The following is a 20,849-nucleotide window of genomic DNA, read 5'->3' as shown; positions in this document are numbered from 1 at the left end:
TAGAACCGCAAACACGAAATGAAGCAAGAGGGTAGAGTTACATTCAAGCTATTTTAAGGCATGAAGAATTTTTTTTCACTGGAAAAAACGTTTAAATATGTAATTTTGGTGAACAAAGATGAGTTTTAAGGGATAAAATTATTGACTAGGGAGACAATTTTCTATAAAAATTGTTTAAATAGACTACGACATCTTTATATGTTCACCCGGGCTGAATTTATTCTTATTCAAAAACACAGTAAAAACAGTAATATTGTGAAATATTAGTAATATAAGTTAAAATAGCTGTTTTCTATGTGAATGTATTGTAAAATTTAATTTATTCCTGTGATCAAAGTTAAATCTGAAAACTCTCCAGTCTTCAGTGTCACATGATCCTTCAAAAAATCATTCTAAAACGATGATTTGATGCTCAAGAAATATTTCTTGATTATTATCAATATTGCAAAAAGTTGTGCTGCTTAATATTTTTGTGGAAACAGTGATAAATGTTTCAGGATTGATGAATAGAACGGTCAAAAGAACCGCATTATGTGAAACAGAATTTCTTTGTAACGATGTAAAAGTCATCAGTTATTTAAGAAAATGAATGAATTCATATTAAATAACAATTGAATGTAACTTCATGTACACTGTTTACCCTAACATATTTTCAGTCTCAACAGTGGATTTAAACCCATAAGAAGAAGAAGATGAAGAAGAAGCATCACACAGTTTCCACAATGAGATTAAATGGAGACTAAATGGAGATGTTTGTGTATGTCTCGGGCTTCACTGATATATACTATCCACATTCATATGTAACACTTTATAATAAGTATACAGTAAAAAATTACTACTAATTGCTACTAACTAATAGTTTTAAAACTGTAATTAATTCATTAATAGACTATATACAAATCGGAAGTTCTTCATTCATTGTCACTGTAATCAGATATCAGATATAAGTAAGATATGAAATCAAATAAGATATGAAATACATATAAATAGTCATAAGATCACGTTGTTAAAATACATCAGTTACAGTTTGTATTACAGTTTGTACAATAAAATTATTAAAGTATTTGTACGCATTTTAAGGAACTATTAATACAAATGTTATTAATGACCAATAAAGATTGGTTTAAAGCACTTAATAACATTTTCCATGATCTAATATAATGTGAGAACTATTTATGGTTAATAAGTTGTTAACAAAGCAATATCTAACTCTTTATGAGCTAATTACAGTAACACTTATTTACAGCGACAATGAATCAAGAACTCATTCTCATTCATTAATTAACTATAAACTAATAGTTTGCAAATGATTAAGTGCATTGTTACTGTATACTTAGTAGCCTATAAAGTGTAACCCATTCGTTTTATAGCTCTATACCTTTACGTTTGAGAAAAGGTATTTTACATAAAAGAAGCATAATTAAGAACTTCCGAGTCCACATCTCTAGAGCCGTGAAAGAGAAACATTTGAGCGGTTTTCCTTTGGGTGTACAGTAGGTGCTGTTTCCACCAGAATTATATGGTATCAAGTTAAAACGATCTTTCAACACATTAGTAGTTGCATCAAGTTCTTGCAACCAATTCACGACTAACTGATTGACTGACTAACTGACTTCCAATGTCTCACCTTTCGCATTTATTCATTCAAAGCATTACCCAGTCAACAACAAGCTTTCAGATCATGTCCCCTGATCTCTGTCCTCAGTCGGGTGGTTCTCTAAGCAACGGCCTTTGGGAGGAAGATGCTGTAGTCTCCGTTTAGGGGTAAACAGGATTATAACCTTTGGGTCCAACTGATCCAGTGTCTCAGCCACTTTGGCTCCATCATTAAAGGATTAAAAGTGCTGGAAACCCTGATAAAGCCGGTTCACCTCCCTCTCTGTCTAGCACAGGTTCGTACCCAGCCATTATCAGGAGAGTGACAGTGCTTCTGAGGGGAGTGTGGCTTGCTCTGAGTGGGGATTAAGACATCTTGTTGTTGTTTCCGTTATTCACATCCGTAACACCTGCGGGTTCAAGGTCTGAGTAATGTCTGTTTGCAATACAATTAGAGACAGATCAAAATCTCGGGGCAAAATGGCAGATCTTTTAATAATGCCAGCTTTGGGAAGCACGAATGTCTCTGTGAGAATGGTTACGTTCGAAAACAATTAAATAAACAAAAAATATAGAAATATTGTAAAAACTGTGATACATAATTCTTTTCAGAATTCATTGAAGTTGAGTTCAGAAAAACAGCATTTAAAATATTGATAATTTTTAACATTTGACAAAAGTTATGTATGATATTATATATGCCACATTTCTTCTTAGAAGGCTGCCTTAACAATTGATTGTCTCATGTAATCCCGGACTGACTCGATGATAGTGAGATCAGATCTCAATCTGGGCCATACTTTCTGTTGTTGAACTCCTTGTTCATAGAAAATACACTTCCTCCTGACACGCTAAAGCATTAATGGCTGCTGGGGGTTGCTTCCTCACAGTGTTCTAGCTGGTTCCTAGGGTGCTCTGGTTGGTTGCTAGGGGGGTTTCTATGGTGTTTTGAGAGATTGCTAGGGGGTTGCTTGCTGGCACCTTCTAGGGTGTTGGTTGCTAGGGGGGTTCTAGAGTGTTATGGGTGGTTGCTAGGGGTTCCTATTGTGTTTTGGGTGGTTGCTAGAGGGTTGCTTACTGGCACCTTCAAGGGTGTTATGGCTGGTTGCTAAGGGGTTTCTAGGGTGTTATGAATGGTTGCTAGGGGTTCCTATGGTGCTCTGGGTGGTTGCTAGAGGGTTTCTATGGTGTTTTGTGAGGCTGCTCACTGGTACCTTCTAGGGTGTTTTGGGTGGTTGCTAGGGGGGGTTCTATGGTGTTTTGGCCGGTTGCTATAGGGTTGCTTACTGGCACGTTCTAGAATGTTGTGGGTGGTTGCTACGGGGTATCTGGGTGGTTACTAAGGGGTTCCTATGGTGTTCTGGGTGGTTGCTAAGGGGTTCCTAGGGTGTTGTGGCTGGTTGCTAGTGGGTTCCTAGGGTGTTCTGTGCGGTTGTTAGGGTGGCTCCTATGGTATTCTAGGTTGTGTCTAGCTATGTTGCTAGCTATCCTATGGTGTTCTTAGCTGGTTTATGCTGGTCTCCTAGTCTGTCAAACAATGTCCAAAATCCCACTAAAACCACCCAATAAAATGGTAGGCAAGTTTAGGCCAAAAAGTTCAATAACTGTCATAAAACTGTAACTATCTTAAAACTATTTTTTTTTGGTAAAGCATGCGATGTGCCTAAGACTTTGATCATTGGTCACTGATCAGCTAACAAACTGTTTCGTGACAAAGCCTTCATGTTAAGTCTGAAAGATGAAGACAGAAACTAGTAAACATACTGATAAGAGTCACCAGGGTGAGGTGTTGGGTCTGGTTCTGGCAGGAGAGGATGGTAAATTCAGGTTTTTGAAAGCGATTAATTGTTATTTTATTGATGGAAATTTTCTGTCTGATTTTGGATACTTAATATTCTGTTGTTTGTTGTGTTCTTTGATCACACCTTCAAAGACATTCAAGAAACACGTCACATGGACACCACAATTTGATGAGCCGCATTGTTGTTATACTTTACTTTTAGCAAACACACCCACTATGAAAACAAGCAGCAGGTCATCCTCACCTCTTATGAAGCTCTATTCAGTGATTGGGTGAGGCATCATTCTTTCATATGATGATTATTCAATATCTTTCCAAGTAACCACACCTGACCTTACTGTCAAAAATTGCGAACGCATTCATTATCACCTGTCCTAAAGGAGAGAAAATCAGCTCAAAGAGAAAATCTAATGCTTATTTGAACATTAGAAAGTCAAGTTTGCTTTAAGCAGACGCTTGACAGAACCAACTGATGACCTCTTGCACCTTGGCCATCTCTGCTGCATGAAAGTGCTACTTTTGCACATGTAAAACTCAGCACCAGAATGCTAGGGGGTTTCTATGGTATTTTGGGAGGTTGCTATTTCCTTACTGACACCTCCTAGGGTGTAATAGCTGGTTGCTAGAGGGTTTCTATGGTGTTATTGGTGTTCGCTTGGGGATTGCTAACTGGCGCCTTCTAGAGTGTTTTGCATGGTTGCAAAACGGGTATCTAGGAAGTTATGGGTGATTGCTAGGGGGTCCCTATGGTGCCCTTCAGGGTTTCTATGGTGTTATGGGTGGTTGCTATGGGGTTTCTAGGGTGTTATCCATGGTTGCTAGGGGGTTCCTGGGGATTTCTGGGTGATTGCTAAGGGGTTCCTATGGTGCTCTGGGTGGTTGCTAGGGGTTTCCTAAAGTGATGTTGGGGTTTTGCTATGGGGTTTCTATGGTGTGTTATGTGGTTGTTAGGGGGTTCTTAGGGTGTCCCTATAGGGTTTTATGGGTGGTTGATAGAGGGTTTCTGTGGTGTTTTGGGTGGTTGCTAGGGGATTGCTTACTGGCACCTTTTAAAGTGTAATGGGTGGTTGCTATGGGGTTCCTAGGGATTTCTGGGTGGTAGCTAGTGGGTTTCTATGGTGTTATGGGTGGTTGCTAGGGACAGGCTTGTGCACAATTCAGAACTGAATTGAGAATGACTCCTAAATTCCAATTCAATTCTTGAATTTGAATTGAATTTGAACTGATGTCAAAAACAGGATCTATAATTACAATTCGAATTTGAATTAAAGGAAGCAGAATTGCAATTCAATAGAAATTCAAAGGAATTCATATACATATTTTAAATGAAGTGTTTAACAGTGAAGCTTTACAGTATATGTCAAATATGATTGCATTACATATTCTATAAATGATATTAGTTTGATTACATTAACAGGAAATGTTTTCCCCCAGCAATGAATGTTAAAAGTTCTAGTTGAGAGAACCAAAAATTAAGTTTGATTTATTGTAATTGTAATTTTGTGGAACATGAAGGAACGTGACTCCATTTCCCAGAATTACTTTAGTAAATCTAAAAATAAAATAAAAAATTTGAGGTGGACATTAGTTTATATATATATATATATATATATTAGAACAAATGCAGGGTTGAGGAGTGACTAGTTACGTGTAATGAAATTATTTTCTTTAAATTACAAAATGAATGTAATTGTATTTAGTTGTAATACTGAGGTAAAATGTGTGATTCAATTAGTTACTAATCAAATTAAAAGGAAATTACTTTACATTAATAAAGTAATCCAAATAAAATAATCCAAACCACATTAATAATGGGTAACTTATAACAGTAAGCAATTACATATCCAAAGTAACCTTCCTAACGCTGAATGTGTGTGTGAGATTCAACACATTCTTTCTGTTGTGTGACTGTGTGGAATTTCTTTGAATTGTCATGAATTTAATTCCACTTCCTGTCATTCTAATTCCATTTCAAATTCAACTTCATGTGGGGTGGAGTCAATTCAATTCAAATTCCAAGTCATGAATTGAATGGAGGCCAATTCTGAAATTCTGAATTTTGCACAAGCCTGGCTAGGGGGTTAATAGGGTGCTCTGGCTGGTTGCTAGGGTCTTTCTATGGTGTTTTCAGTGGTTACAAGGGGATTGCTTACTGGCACCTTCTATGGTGTTTTGGCTGGTTGCTAGGGGGTTTCTAGGGTGCTATGGGTGGTTGATAGGGGGTTCCTAGGGTGTCATGAGTGGTTGCTAGATGGTTCTTATGGTGCCCTGGTGGTAGGGGGTTCCTATGGATTCCTGGGTGGTCGCTAAGGGGTTCCTATGGTATTCAGTGTGGTTGTTAGAGATGTTCATTTGGTATTCTAGGTGGTTGCTAGTGGGTTACTAGGGTGTTCTTAGCTGTTTTATGCTGGTCTCCCAGTCTGTTGAAAAATCTCCCAAACCCCTCTAAAACCACCCAATGCATTAGACAAGTTTAAGCCACAAAGTTCAAAACTTAAGAGTTTGTTAAAATTTCCGAACTTGAAACAGTATGAACTATGGTTGCTCACCTATAGCAAATACCAAAAATAACCTCCCATTAGGCTCTACTATCAGTTGTATATTTTTTTTTTGTTATCATTTTCATTGAACAAGTGGTTGGTGATTGACAAGATGATGTTTATCTCAACAAAGACGCTATCAGGTGAGACCTTTATAGCCTACCTGGAAGACTTTCCCTTTGTTACACATGCTTCATGAACCCTAAGCTATGACAGCCATACTGTTAAAAATCTCTCTATCTTTCTTCACTAAGAGAGCTTGTGTACAATGGATGCATTAGAGTACAACCAAGCGTGAGGAGCACATGTTTGTGTCATTCTTCAACTTAAGACAGACAAAATGGATAAAATTCCAGCTTAATACTGATAAAAGATAGTTTACAGCCTGACAATTTTATACATAGCAGACACGTAAGTATTAGTATGAGACTGTGTCGGTGTGTGATTGTATGTGGCCTGACTGACCCTCTCAGGGAAGAGCAGTCACAGGATCACACCAGCTCTGACCTTTGACCCCATCAAGAGTGACCAATCATGCCCAGGCAGGGTCAGAGAGCTAGGGGAACACAGACATGGGTCTCTGACTGTCCGCTTTATCATGACTGATTCACGTATTGCTCCAACCAGGAACCCTGTTACAGGCCATTTAGCAGCGTGGAACAGACACGGGTATTAATCAGACGCGTGACCGATATGGATGTTCTCCAGGAAGTTAAAGTAGGAGAGATTTCAGTTGGGTTTGGGAAAGGAATAAAGGAATTAGGAGCCACAAAATTAATGCAGCGGTGACGTTAACACACTCTCAAGTTGAGCCTTGAGAGTGTGTTAACGCCACCGTTGCAAAATTTGTTACCATTTTACGCTTTGGCGAATTAGTATGATCTTATTCGTACGTTTTACTGTTTCTGACGGTTTAGTTAACGGGTGAGGTTAGTGGTGGGCCTTCTTGCTTATTTTTGTCTAAAAATCTTACATTTCATATCGTACAAATTCATACAAAATTGCCACCTCAAAAAATAGTGAGTTACTCATGAGATCAGGTTGGATTTTCTGGATGTTTTACAACCATGAGTTTTTCTTCATTTTACTTAAATTTATGCATTAAAAATCTGTTAATTTGAGTTGAGTCAAATCTTATTAAATAGGCATTTAAATTCTTTAACAAGAGTGTAGAAAATCATTTGTATTGTATTATCATCTTAAAGGGATGGATAGCTCATCAAAAAGTGAACATTCGCTCATCATTTATTCTCTTCATATGTCTTTCTTTCTACCATGGAACACAAAAGCAAACATGTTGTTGGCGCCTCTTGAAAATGCCATATTATAAAACAGACAGTTCCAGTCCTTGATTCTGATTGGTTGAGCCTCGTTCGAAGCCTTTGCAAATTATTCTACAAAACCAGTGACCTCATTACATCAGTATTACTGTCTAAATAGTAAAAAAAATATTTGTATTGACTAACCGGCTTTTTTGGGACTTATTGTTTTAATATACACCTACGTTTATAATTGTTTTATGATCAATTTTGTCTTTCTTGGAGTCTGGTCCCCAAATTCCTTTAACCTTCCCTTGTGGAAAAGAAGTGTGCTTAATTGTATTGAATGTGCACTTGTAGTGTACTGCAAATCTTTAAGTATTTTTTTTTATAAAAATTTAGATAATAAATTATTAATGAAATAAAAGTGTACTTGGAGAGAGCCCACTTTCATGACTGTTTCTCGATATACACTTAAGTGCACTTTGTAATAATGTCAAATGAAAAGATATACAAGTTTAAATTGAAATAACATTAAAGTATATTTTAGTTTACCATAATAAATGTTTGTCAGTACATTCGGCAGAAGCCTAAAGACAATAAATGTAATGATGAAATGAAATGTTTTAATTTTTGGGTGAACTAGCCCTTTAAAGACATCTTTATATGTATCTAGCCCTTTAAATACGTCTTACGACTTTCATTCATCTTCGGGACACAAATGAAGATCTTTTTGCTGAAATCTGACAGTTTTCTGTCCCTCCATTGACAGCTACGCAACTACCACTTTGACGCTTCAAAAAGTTCATAAACAGATTGTAAAACTAATCCAAATGAATTGAGAATTTGAAGAGACTCGATCGCTTTTTATGATGAACAGATTTAATTTAGGCTTGTATTCACATTTAAACATTGGTCAGTGAACATATACAGAAGCTCAACCAAACCTGTTTGATTGGTTGAAGAAGCTCAAACGTGATGCGTAACACGAGAACGAACCTCATTGGTTAGTTGATGAATGTTTATATGTGAATAAAAGCCTAAATTAAATCTGTTCATCACTTGAAGTGATCGATTCTTTACAGACAATTTGGACTAAACCACTCAATCCATATGGATTAGTTTTACAATATCTTTATGTCAAAATAGTAGTTTCATAGTTGTCAACTGAGGGACAGAAATCACTCTTAAGATCTTAATTTGTGTTCTGAAGATGAACGAAAGTCTTACAGGTTTGGAAAGACATGAGAGTGAGTAAAATATTAATGACTGAATTTTCAGCTTTGGTTGAACTAACTCTTTAAATTCTACTAATATTAATATAAACAAATGTTAACATGCAATGTGTATAATATGGACAGTAGTAATATAACCATGATATTGTACATCAAGAAAATAAATTCAGTTTTATAAACAAAAGATATTTTCCTATGGATTGTGGCATTCGGATGTTGGCCTTTCAACACAGCTGTTGCCAAACTCCATCAAAATCTATTTTTCTACGGCAAAACTGTATTCTGTATGTGGAGGACTGATGTCATCAGATCAGACAAGCTGTCATTACCCATCAACCCTTCTGACAGCTGTTGTTCAGAGTGCTTTTGAAACTATAATGAGCACTAATACAACTCCCTGAATGTATTTCACTCCACCCTTTCCTCTGTATATATGTACGTAAGACTAAATGCTTTATTGGTGAACACACTTAGACGTCGATCTTGCCCAACCAACACAACGAATAATAACAGAAGCCCAAGCGATTGTAGATCACTCTTTTGTGTTATAAACTGACTGTAGGAGCGTCGTTCACAAACACGTCGTCAAACCGGCTCTTCAAAATACAGTGCGATCCGTGATTTATTACGCTATTCAGAAGTGGATGCGGGTCAAAAACAATATCAGACTGCAAATACTTTCTGAATTGTATTAAATAGTGGAGTGGGTTAAGCTCTGCTAGTTTTCACTTAAAGTTTCAGTCACACTTTAGATTAGGGTCCAATTCTTACTATAAACTATGACTTTTGCCTCAATAAACTCCCAATTACTGCTTATTATAATAGTTAGGTAGTTGTTAAGTTCAGGGATTAAGGGATGTAGAATATGGTCATGCAGAATAAGGCATTAATATCTGCTTTTAAGTACTAATAAACAGCCAATATCCTCGTAATATGCATGCTAATAAGCAACTTATTAGTGAGAACTGGACCCTAAACTAAAGTGTTACCAAAGTTTCTTTGGAGCTCAAATGAAAACTTCAAATTATTTATAAAAGGAAGCATCTATAAACACAGGGCCACAGAAATATGACTTTGTGTTCTTTTCTTTTTTTAAAGTGACATAAATTACACCTATTTGGGGTAAGTTGTGTCATGTTATGGCATATGTTCCATCATTGGTGGTGAATATGTGAGTGGTTCAATTATTTCAAATAAAAATAAAATATTGTTTCCTTTCTCTAGTTCGGTTATGTTCCTATTTATTCCTGTAACGACAAAGCTCAAAATGCAGCATATTAGAATTATTAACTAGAAATTATTTACTAGAAATCAGCGGCATATCGGAATGATTTAAGAAGGATCATGTGACAATGAAGACTGGAGTAAAGATGCTGGAAAATCAGTTTTGAACACAGGAATAAATTACACTTTTCAATAAATTCACACATAAAATAGGTTTTTATAATTTGTAATAATATTTCACACAATATCACCATTTTTACTGTGTTATATAAACAAAGCATTGGTGAGCATAAAAGACCTTTCTCAAAAAATCGTTATTATTTCACACTTTTGACAGCCACTATATGTTTAAATAAATGTAATGTGACTAAAGTGAAATTAGGAACCCTAACTTCTATCAATATCATGTGTGGATCTGATTGGCTCTTAAGATTGAGCGCACCGTGTGGTCGTAAGACCGTTATGACCTCCATCGAGGCTTGGCAAAACAAACAGAATCTCCTCCGCCGCAGTGATGAACACGCTCCGCTCCTCCACAAAGACTCATTGTCAGCTCTCCAATATGCCGTGACAAATTTGCCCAAACTGATAAGACAATGCTCAACAGCACATCCTCAAAGTTAGAATCCAATCTCAGTTTAGTACGCATTATGATTTCTGTAAGGATCATGGTAGAGTCCGATCTTAACTTTAGATTTTCCCAATATCCACAGTGTACTAATGCCTACAACCTCAGGAATGGATGCGAGTATATAGACGTGAGTTGCGTGTGTCTTTGTTTTGTGCGTGCACGTACAGTACACACACTTAAGACCTGGATGGACCCTTGACCAGTCTTATCAGAGCAACTGTGTGCAGATGAAGCGATTGGGAAGGGTTACGAGGACATCTCAGCACAGGATGATGGAAGACTATCTTTTTATACCTCCCAGATAAACCCTCATCTCAGACAAGAGAAAACAAAAAGGATAAGAGCACAGAGCCGTGTGTGGGGAGTGTGTACGTGTCCCCGGACATGTTGTTTCCCGACAGGAAGAACTGCCACTGAAGAGATGCAGCTAGACATTATATATATATATATATATAAAGACAAATGCATGACTCAGAAAGTGTTAAGCTGAGTTACCTAATTCTATGGAGGCCTGTTTCTACCTCAGAGTAAAAAAAGGAAGGTTTTAAAAATTAATGAATAAAAGTCACAACTGCAAGTTACATTATGAGAACTAAATTCACATTCGGGAGATTTAAAGTTGCATTTATGTTTTTAATCTTTTTTTAATATCGATGCTTTTTTTTTTTTTTTGGCACAATCCAAAATGCCAACACATCTAATAGTGAGATGGGTGTAATAACAGGGTTATTAACATTAAGTAAACCATGAAAAAAAAATGAATTAAATGAAATAAAATAATAAATATCCTAAAAAATTCAATGAGGTTTCTTTTAATAAAGTAGTAAAATAAAACTAAATAAACTAACACTAAAGACTATACCTTAATTAAAGACTATATAGACATGAAAAACGAATGTAACATGAACTAACAGTGCAAAATTATTATATAATTTCAAAATGCGTGTTAATATTATTTAATGGTCCTAAACTAACATGAACTAACAATGAACATTTCTATTTTAATTATAACTAACATTATCAAAGATTAATAAATACTTTAACAAATGTATTGCTCATTGTTAGTTCATGTTAGTTAATGTACTGACTATTGTTAACTAATGTACCTTATTGCAGTTTCATGAAGAATAAATAAAAATAACAAGAAACAAAGTTAGTAAAACTTTGAAAATAAAACTGAAAACAGAAAAAAATTCTAAATATTATCAAAAACTATAATACAGTATATTAATGTTACTAAAATAACATTGGTCTGAGACTCACAGCAAAGATTTCACATTTCTTGATAAAAGAGTTCAAAAGTTATAAAAGAAGGGACTTTTTAGACGCAAATCCATGTGCTTAATTTCAGAATTTTACATATCTGTTGCATCCTAAAGATGCCAGAACAACATTTAATAAATAAACTGAAAGTAATGTAATATACTTAGCCTAAAATAATCATTAACGACGAATGATAATTTACTAGAGTATGTAGAATGACTTGAATTGACCCAGATTACATAATGTATAACCATGACTTGTTAAAAAGATTGAGGTTTTAATAAAGCATTAGACTAGACAAGTGACAAACATTGTTTGATAAAGCCAGTTTCACTCCCATTGATCCCATTGAACAAAATCCAGTTCCTTCAATTTAGATCTTAACAGAAGAGATTTAACAGGACAAGTTGTAATATCTGACTTGCTGACCATACGCTTATACTGTAGACAACAGCGCCACCTTTTGACAATATAGAGGAGCCTCATTGCACAGCTCATGATTCTGACAGAGACCGGGGCTAGTTGTCACACAATTACACAGTTTAAAAAAAAAATTATAGCAGCATGTGGATGTTTATTAACATCTAGTTCTTATTAACCCATTTTAAATACGAATAATTTTCATCAAAAATATAAACTAGAATTATTTAAAGCTACACTGTGTAACTTTTTTAGTTTATTCTTAGATAAAAACACTTAGTTCTTTCAAAAATATATGTGCTCATTAATGTATATTTACTTCGTTCAAGTAATAAAGTATTCTCGTGAGTGTATAATATGCCATTGAAAATACATACTTGTGGGGGGTTCTAATGTCGGTCGCCATGTTGCCCCTCCATCTTGAAAGTACATTAGCCAAAGAGGGACATACCCGTTAATTCAAGCTTCGCCTTTCGCGTTTTAACACTCGATGGCACCGTGTCGAATCTCAAGAGGGGGATTGCTTGAGACTGATATATAAAAACCTGAAAGCCTTTTTGAAAGTCTGTTGCTGATGGAGGATCACTCTTATTCTCGAGGATACGTATCAGAGTCGCCAAGGAAGCGAAAAAGAGAATTAAGACGGTAACGCAACAGGCAAATCAACAAGACAAAAGTAAATATTGGAGTGGCCTTTCCAAGATGGAAAGAGCTCATGACGAGCAACGATTTTAAAAAGGATGCCGACGTTGCCTGCTTTCTTCTCGACAGGTAACGTTAATTAAGCCTGTTTGTGTATATTGGAAGTTGCTTGGCTAATTATATCATGGTGTGCTGTGCATAACGCTAGAACGACATATAGGATAGGTTTCCTCGCGTCAATGATGAAAAGTATTGTTTACCTTGTAACATAAATCCGTGTTCTATGACGGATAACATGTGATTAATATTTTAATGGCGCTATAATTTGTAGGCTATAAGTTATATGTAGGCACTTTAAATTTTAGTTATTTTTCATTTATTTTACTTTATACACAATAACGTAGCCTAATGTGATAATGCAGTTGTAATGCTGCATTCCAATCTTGGACTACATTGGCCACCGTAGGAGTTAAAACGAAATCGGAATTGAGAGGAACAGAAACTAATATTCACTGGATGGTCATATACCTTTTCACCGCTAGATGGGGGTAAAAATCACACAGTGTAGCTTTAATTGGATTTATGTGTCCAAATAAAAATGTCAATATCATCATGTAACCGCTTTTGGATGAAGTGAACATAATAAATTCACACTGACAAACATTCAGACAAGACTCAACAGACATAACTGAGCTTTAACTGTGTGTTCTCAGAATATTATTATTATTTTTCATGTCAGATTGTCAGATAATGTATTGTATGGCTACTTGTCACCTTTGCCATTTTTGTTTGATGGATTTTATAATTGTTGATAATTGGTTTTCGGTAATTGTTCATTCATAACTATTTGAGTTGTTATTTAGGTACAGGATGTACTTTTGGCTCTTTAGCGGTTTCAAAACAAAACTTCATGCATTTTTGCGGAAGAACACTGTGCTTCGGCTCTGCGGATGAATATGACCCTTCACAATAGATAATGCTTTACAACGAACTCTGCCTCCATAGTCCATAGGACAATTAATCAGTTTAATAAAACACCTTACTCACCTGTTGAGTAATACACCATCATCTCTGTGTCGCTTTTACAGCATATCAATCCCTCTGAAAAGCGATATGCCGATGTTGTTTCTGGTTTTAATTACGAGCTCTGTCTCTTCTTTTTTCTCCTGCAGACTCTCCTCTGTTCGGTGTTTGTTTTGAACGAGTGATTCCCCAGAGGTCGGAGATTTAACAGGTCCATATCAAACTTTCTTGCTAGTTGTGACAAACCTCTGCCACTGGTCGCGCGCACGCACAAACACACTCACACGCGCGCGTCAAAAGTAGCAGGAGCATCTTTTCTCTATTTACTGAAACACACACGGGAGAGTGACGCATGTGCGCGAAAACCATCCCAACAGGTCTAAAATATAATAGGCATATCATAGTGAATCAGGGTAAGGATTAATGCAATGACTTAGTTAATAAAATTGGATAAATTGAGATTTTTTTTATGTACGTTTAACAGTTTTATATTTAAACATATGACAACATCACCTACTTTTGAATCATGTCATAAGTGTCCACAGGTTATAATAGTTTAACTATATCTTTTTTAAATATAGAAATTGAATTTTAAAATCAACTTCAGACAAATAAATGTTTAATTCAAATAGAAAACATAAGATATTAGTAACATTGTATAGCCTATTTAAATTCATTTTGTGTTTCTGAATTTAATTATTCAGGCCATAAAATGCGCTTTACAATCAACTCATACATAATACATACATTCGTACAATGGTACAAACTTCGTTTTACTGAATAAGACGCATTTAAATCATCTGATCATTGTGCGTTTTATTTCAGCTCCAGTGTTGCAAACTGTAGCAGCATTTCAAATCATTTTTCATTGCAGTAAAAAACAAAAAACAAACTTGCGTACACTAGATGCCACTATCTTTATCAAAATCCTCCCACTTCTTCTACAACGTGCGCACAAAGTGGGCAAGACATAAATGCATTCATGGTGCATATTGATGAGAGCAATACTGCAGCACAATTAATGTGGCAAATATCAGGATATGACATCAGTACATCTGTTTTCTCAATGCATGGTATACGAAGTGTCGATCATCAGTAAGACAGGCGAGATCAACACACAGAACCAACGGAATGCTATTAATATTCGACCCAAATGCAAAACCTTTAACATGAGAGAAATGAAATACTGAGTCAAATATAATGTGTATTTTAAAACAGCTAGTTTGCAGAGCAATTACAGATACAAAGCTTTCAAAAATGCTGGTCCCAGAAGAAAAACCCATGGGGTTTCCACCGTACAACATGGAGCCAAAGGGTAATGGAAATTCATCCTTGGTCAATCAAATAAAAGGCCAAACAAGCCCATTATGACTAATATCAGCACATCCATCTTCTCAGTCGTAATGAACCGACTACGCATCCTAAAAGAAAAGGAAAACCTGAAAACACATCACAATCTCAACACCTCCAACACTAACATCACTGTTCCCCAACTCGACAAATTCAAAGGGTGACTATTATAAAATGTCTAAGTTAGTTATATATAAAGCTATACTGTAATGGTAATGTAGTGAGTGAATGAGTCAATTTCTTTGGTTCCTAGATGCTATAGTTAAAAATAGTGGTCTGGAAACACACAAGCAAATGAAGCACTAAACCAATGAGCATTTAATCAAAGGCAAACAAACAAAAATCTCATTGGACCGGCATTAAGGAATGTCCAATCCTCCTGAGCTGAAACAAACAGAAGGAAGAGGACAAAAGTCCAAGGGAACCGGAAGTGAGAGAGGACGCAGGAAAGGCACAGAACACACAGCTAGAAGAGCAGAAACACTCACACACACACACACACACCGTCCCGTACGCTGCACAGGTTACAGAGATGTCATGAACACTGGCATAAAGAGGCAGATCAAGCACTGGCGCTGTGATATAAGGCTGCAGGAGTTTCTGGTGTGCGTTTCAACTGTGGCTCTAAAAACAGGACGTCAGCTCAACCAAGAGCTAAAAGTCCAGTCAAATATATCCAAAATGAAGGACTCTTACAAATACTATACACCATTTACAAATCTATTCCTCCACTCACTTGATTATTGTGCGTGATTCCAGTGCAAAAACCTTTCCAGAAAAAAACATTCTTCTGCTGAACACTAAAGATATTTTGAAGAATGTTGGTAGACAGTGAAAACACACATTATGGATTCAATGGCTACCGTCAACTGTTTGATTACCAACATTCTTCAAAAAATGTTGTGTGTTCAACAAAAGAAAGAAACTCATAAGGGTGAGGAAATTATGACAGAATTTTATTATTTGATTGAACTATCCCTGTAAGAGCATTTGCTATATGTCATTTGCCAGAAACGAAAACTAAACCAACATATTGGGCCTCATTCAGGAAATTCAAGCAGAAGAAATGTGTGTAAAAAGAAATTTGTAAAGCCTTATGAAAATGTTCACTTTCGGACTGAAAGTAAATGTATAAAAAGTTAGTTTACACCCAAACAATTTAATTCAGTCATTTAATCGCCCATATTCTAACAATAGGGGTTGAACGGCTAGTCGACTTGAATGCTCTGCTATGACGCTGTAAGCTTGACGTCGACTAGTCGCTGATCGTGGCCTATAGAGGGCGCAACAGGAGAAGAAATCTTTGAAGTCCACTTTTACGCTCCGTTTAAATTACAATGACAAATAAATGTATACACAGAGCGCTCCACAAGATATGTTTGATTATACCACCTGGAAGCTCAAGATTTATCGCGTGAATGCACGTTTTACACCGGTTATTGTACAGGGAAATTGGTCGTTGTTCTAAACTGCTTCTACATTACGCACACACACACACACACACAGAGTTTGCGCACAAATCACGTGCAAATCGCGCACACAGAAACATTCACAGAAATGCATTGTGATTTCTCAATAAAATAGCTTCGGAATTGAAAAGTTCTCTCATATATTTCATCGTAACTAAAACCCACAGCTTCATATTAGCAGAGAGACGCTGCCAGAATTAATTTGTGCTTTACTGTGCTACCTTTACCTTTACTGTGCTACTTTATCTGTATCTGATTTAGAACGAGCAGAATTCTGTGGGAAATATAACGACCCAAAGACAAAAGAACTGATAAAATTAAGTTATGTAGCGCTGTGTCGTATGCCATAGCTGTGCACAAGTCAACCCGCGTTCGAGTCTCAGATCGAGGTTCATCTTATTAGTTCATGACATTATCAGAGACTAGTCGACATCGACTCTCCTTTAATCACATACATGTCGACTTTAGAAAATCTGAAGCAGCTCAACCCCTAATAGTTTCGTTTTTTTTTTTTTTGTCCACACAACCCAAATCTTCAAGCTTCATGAAGTTCATAAAGTAAAAAGAAAAAGTGATCCATATGAATCAAACATGACCATATTTGACGTGCCTAAATTAAATCTGTTCAACATATAAAGCGATTGTGCATCTTCAGAAGACTTGGATTAACCCTCTTGATTCATATGGATTCGAGTTTGATGGTGTCTTTATGACGTTTTTGTATCCAGAAAATGTTGGTTGTGTGGACTTTCAACGGATGGACATAAGAATGAGAGGATATTAAAAATATCTTCATTCGTGTCTTCTGGGTTTGGACAGACATGAGGGTGAGTAAATGAGGACACTGTTTGGGTGAACTATCCCTTTAAGTCTTTAATTACGAATTTCATGGAGGCCCGATATGCAGAACCTGCACCTTCAATGTCTTAATTTTCGTTTCATAACATTACATATGCCATCTACTCTGAGTAAAGGTCTATTTCTGGCAAACAAGGCAAGCTCTATTCTGAATGGGTAACTGAATCTGGAGATTCACAGAGGCAGAACACAAAAGAAACAGAATAAACGTGGTCCCAGACTGACATGGGCTGTCAGATGAGGAAAACGGCTATGAAAACTCATATGTAATTCATTACAGAATTGTGATTTCAACTGCAGCTTTAGTGCACAGTCTTACTACCTGAAGACCTTCCAAAGCTGCGAAACCCACTGCATAGTTCATGTCTCAAATTATATATAAATATATTGATGGCAATTATGGCAAAAGGTTATCACACGAAAAAAAAAAATCAACTTTCAAATACAACTACTAAAGTAAAAGTAATTGAGAATGCATTAGCAGAGGAATCCATACACCATGTTTCAGAAATCCCAAGTGCTTTAGTGTGACGTAATCAGGCGATTTAATTAAATTAGCATCCAATTCATTCTTTGGAAATCAAATTTCAATAGTCTATCTTAAATATGTAAAGTATAAAATCACATTTGGATAATGTAAATTTTTGTGAAGTATAAAATCACATTTGGATAATGTAAATTTAAAAAAATTAAATGTTCGTTGTTCATGTTGTAAAAATTCTAGTGGCCAAAATTACCACCTGTACTTCCATTCCTAATAGCCTTGATTTATTTCCGTCAAATTAAATATGCCATCTTCCCTGACTAATACATAAAGATGTTCTTGATAATCACATTAAGGTTCTTAAAAAAGCAGTGTGTCCAATTCAAAATAGTTTGAAACCACCTTTCATAGACGATTAGGCAATAATAACAAAAATAAAAATTGGTCTGATTATTGCGCAGCAGAATTCAGCAATCCCTTCAATTATTAAAAATAATTAAATAAAAATTAAACTCTCCTGAACCCCTAAAAAATGGAAAAGTCCAGAAAAGCCAATAAAATGTCCAAATGGGTTTGTTTTATCATTGAGAAGACAGTGTGAGCGCATACATAAATATAGATGCGCATCCATACACCCATAACGCTCAATCATAAATATGTTGTGTGGGTGAGAATACAAAAAAAACATCTACACATCTTTACCTTTCCGTTTCAGTCATGTTTACCAGAAACGTTCTGTAGTGTGCAGCGTCCATACATTCCTGTAACAACATTAAACTCTTCCAATAAATTAAAAGGTTGGAGACTGGAGTGTCTACTGCATATGAAATGAGTCTCTACATTCCCCCTCTCTCTTCCAACATGATCCTCACACTCGCTCTTTGGATCGGTTGGGTCGGGCCTCATGTGGGACTGGCCTTGTGAGTGTTCCTCCCCAGTTCCTGGATGTGTGGCTCATGTTGGGTCAGAAAGTACTTGAAGAACTCGTAGACGGACCAGGCGATGGCCGTAGACGGCATCTGATAAATGACCCGAGCTCGGATGCCTTTGAAGAACGCAGGAACGCCACCCAGCCGGTAAACCGTCCTGAGCGCGTTGACCATCCCCGAGAGATGCCCGCTAACATGCGCGGAGCTGAGCACCACGTTCTCCTGCGTGTTTAGCAGCGTCTTACACACGTCTAGCGGAGTGGTGATGGCGGCGGACACGGCTCCGGCCGCCGCTCCCGACACGATGTGTGTTTCCGGCCGGTACTGGCGCTCTGGGTTGAAGTGTTCCTGCATGAACTCGTACGTGATGAAGTGCACGGCCTGGAAGGGGATGTTCATGGTCAGCTGAGTGCTGTAGCTGCGGTAGAAGGCGGCCAGTCCTTCCTTACGACTGATCGTCAGCACGCAGTCATACAGGCTTCGGTACGGAGAGTTATACATCTGCATCCTCTGCTTCACCACTAATAGGGAAGAAAAAGACGAATAAACGAAACACTCATCGTACATGTAACTCTCTGAAGAATGCAGTCTATGCTGACTGATATGAACCATGATTAATAATACACGAAGCATTCATGTGTTATAACTAGTAAACGTTAGATGTGTGCGAACTGTAAAATGTATTTAGGAGTACAAGTGTGGATAAAAAGTTCAATTTAACCCTTTCATATCTAAACTCTCTGGTACTGGGCGCGTGTCGGTCAAAAAATTACAGCTTTTTTATTTTATTGAAATGATTGTACTTATATTTTAGTTCGATAGAGTTTTTTTTAATTTAATATTTTTTTAATGGGATTTCATGGCATTTATAAAGTAGTTATAATGAATTTATTTACTTTTTGAGCATGGACCTGAAAAGTAAATTGTCATAAATCTGGAATTCTTTGGGGCACAGACTTCAGTTTGGTCATTTTCTACTTTATACAATTTATTCATTTATTGTTATGAAAAATGCACAAAAATACCATTTTCAATTATTATATAAAATATTATTTTCACTCTGAGAGAAAATCAAGACCATAGCAGCTGGTTTAGATTTAAATGTGAGGTTGATATCTCAAAAAATTAGCTTTCATTAAGAATATGTTTGGTACCAAACGCTTCCACTAGATGAAATTTGTCTCCCATTTGTCTCCCAATGACAAAATTTGTCATTTGTCTCCCAAAATTTGAAATTTGTCTCCCAATTTGTCTCCCAAAATTTGAAATTTGTCTCCCAATGCGCTAATGTTTGACCACGAACAATAAAAGTGTGACTATTTTCTTTTCAAATCTCCATGATTTGTATGTGTGTGTGGGTGTATGTGTGTGTGTGTGTGTCTGTGTTTGTGTGTCTGTGTCTGTGTCTGTGTGTGTGTGTGTGTGTGTGTGTGTGTGTGTGTGTGTGTGTGTGTGTGTGTGTGTGTCCGTGTGTCCGTGTGTCCGTGTGTGTGTGTCCGTGTGTGTGTGTGTGTGTGTGTGTGTGTGTGTGTGTGTGTGTGTGTGTGTGTGTGTGTGTGTGTGTGTGTGTGTGTGCATGTGCGTGTGTGTACACAGCAAGTGCCAAAACCTTTATTTTTATACCATTCAGATGAAATAAAAAATTCTTTACTGCAAATTCTAGGGATGTGCACTAATTAAATCCGAATACGGAAAGGCACAGAAAATGACTAAAGCATTCTACGGAGTGCCTGGTTAGGCTTGCCTGGGTAGTAGGTTACATTACAGTACATCAGATTTCACTTATCATGTGAAGATAGTAAGGAGAGATGACTGACAGGACGATGTCAGAGGATTTGCTGCTCAACAGATCCTGAGCGTCGTTGACAAATATCATATCTTGTAAAATGTGTGGTCAGTACTGCCGCCGTCTATACACAGAGTAGCTTACGCGTTATCCCGAACTGGAAAGTGAAAGTGAAAAACGAGCATGCAATCAAAAGCAATTTCAATAACACGCATATTGGTAGTGGTTTCCTGATGCCCGAAACTATATACAATATAATTACCCAACTATATCATTCAAGAGAACGTAAAATGCTGATCTTGGCGAGTATTCACATAAACACAAGTCAGTGATGTTTCA

At 36.7% G+C, this 20,849-nt stretch overlaps 1 protein-coding gene across 1 annotated transcript in view; it reads right to left on the bottom strand.

The window, feature by feature from the left end:
* Positions 1-14,430: 14,430 nt before the first annotated feature.
* Positions 14,431-20,849, bottom strand: part of slc25a37 (solute carrier family 25 member 37) — a 29,043-nt gene continuing 22,624 nt past the window's right edge. The window contains exon 4 of the mRNA XM_077223713.1: positions 14,431-19,245. Within this exon, the coding sequence (XP_077079828.1) occupies positions 18,698-19,245 (548 nt within the window). The 3' untranslated portion in view covers positions 14,431-18,697. The remainder of the gene's footprint in view (positions 19,246-20,849) is intronic.

This window comes from Siphateles boraxobius, unplaced genomic scaffold, assembly GCF_051911475.1.
Source record: "Siphateles boraxobius isolate OS27281-9 unplaced genomic scaffold, OSU_SipBor_1 9, whole genome shotgun sequence".
In the NCBI taxonomy this organism is placed as follows: domain Eukaryota; kingdom Metazoa; phylum Chordata; class Actinopteri; order Cypriniformes; family Leuciscidae; genus Siphateles; species Siphateles boraxobius.
This window is presented reverse-complemented; position numbering and strand designations above follow the sequence as displayed.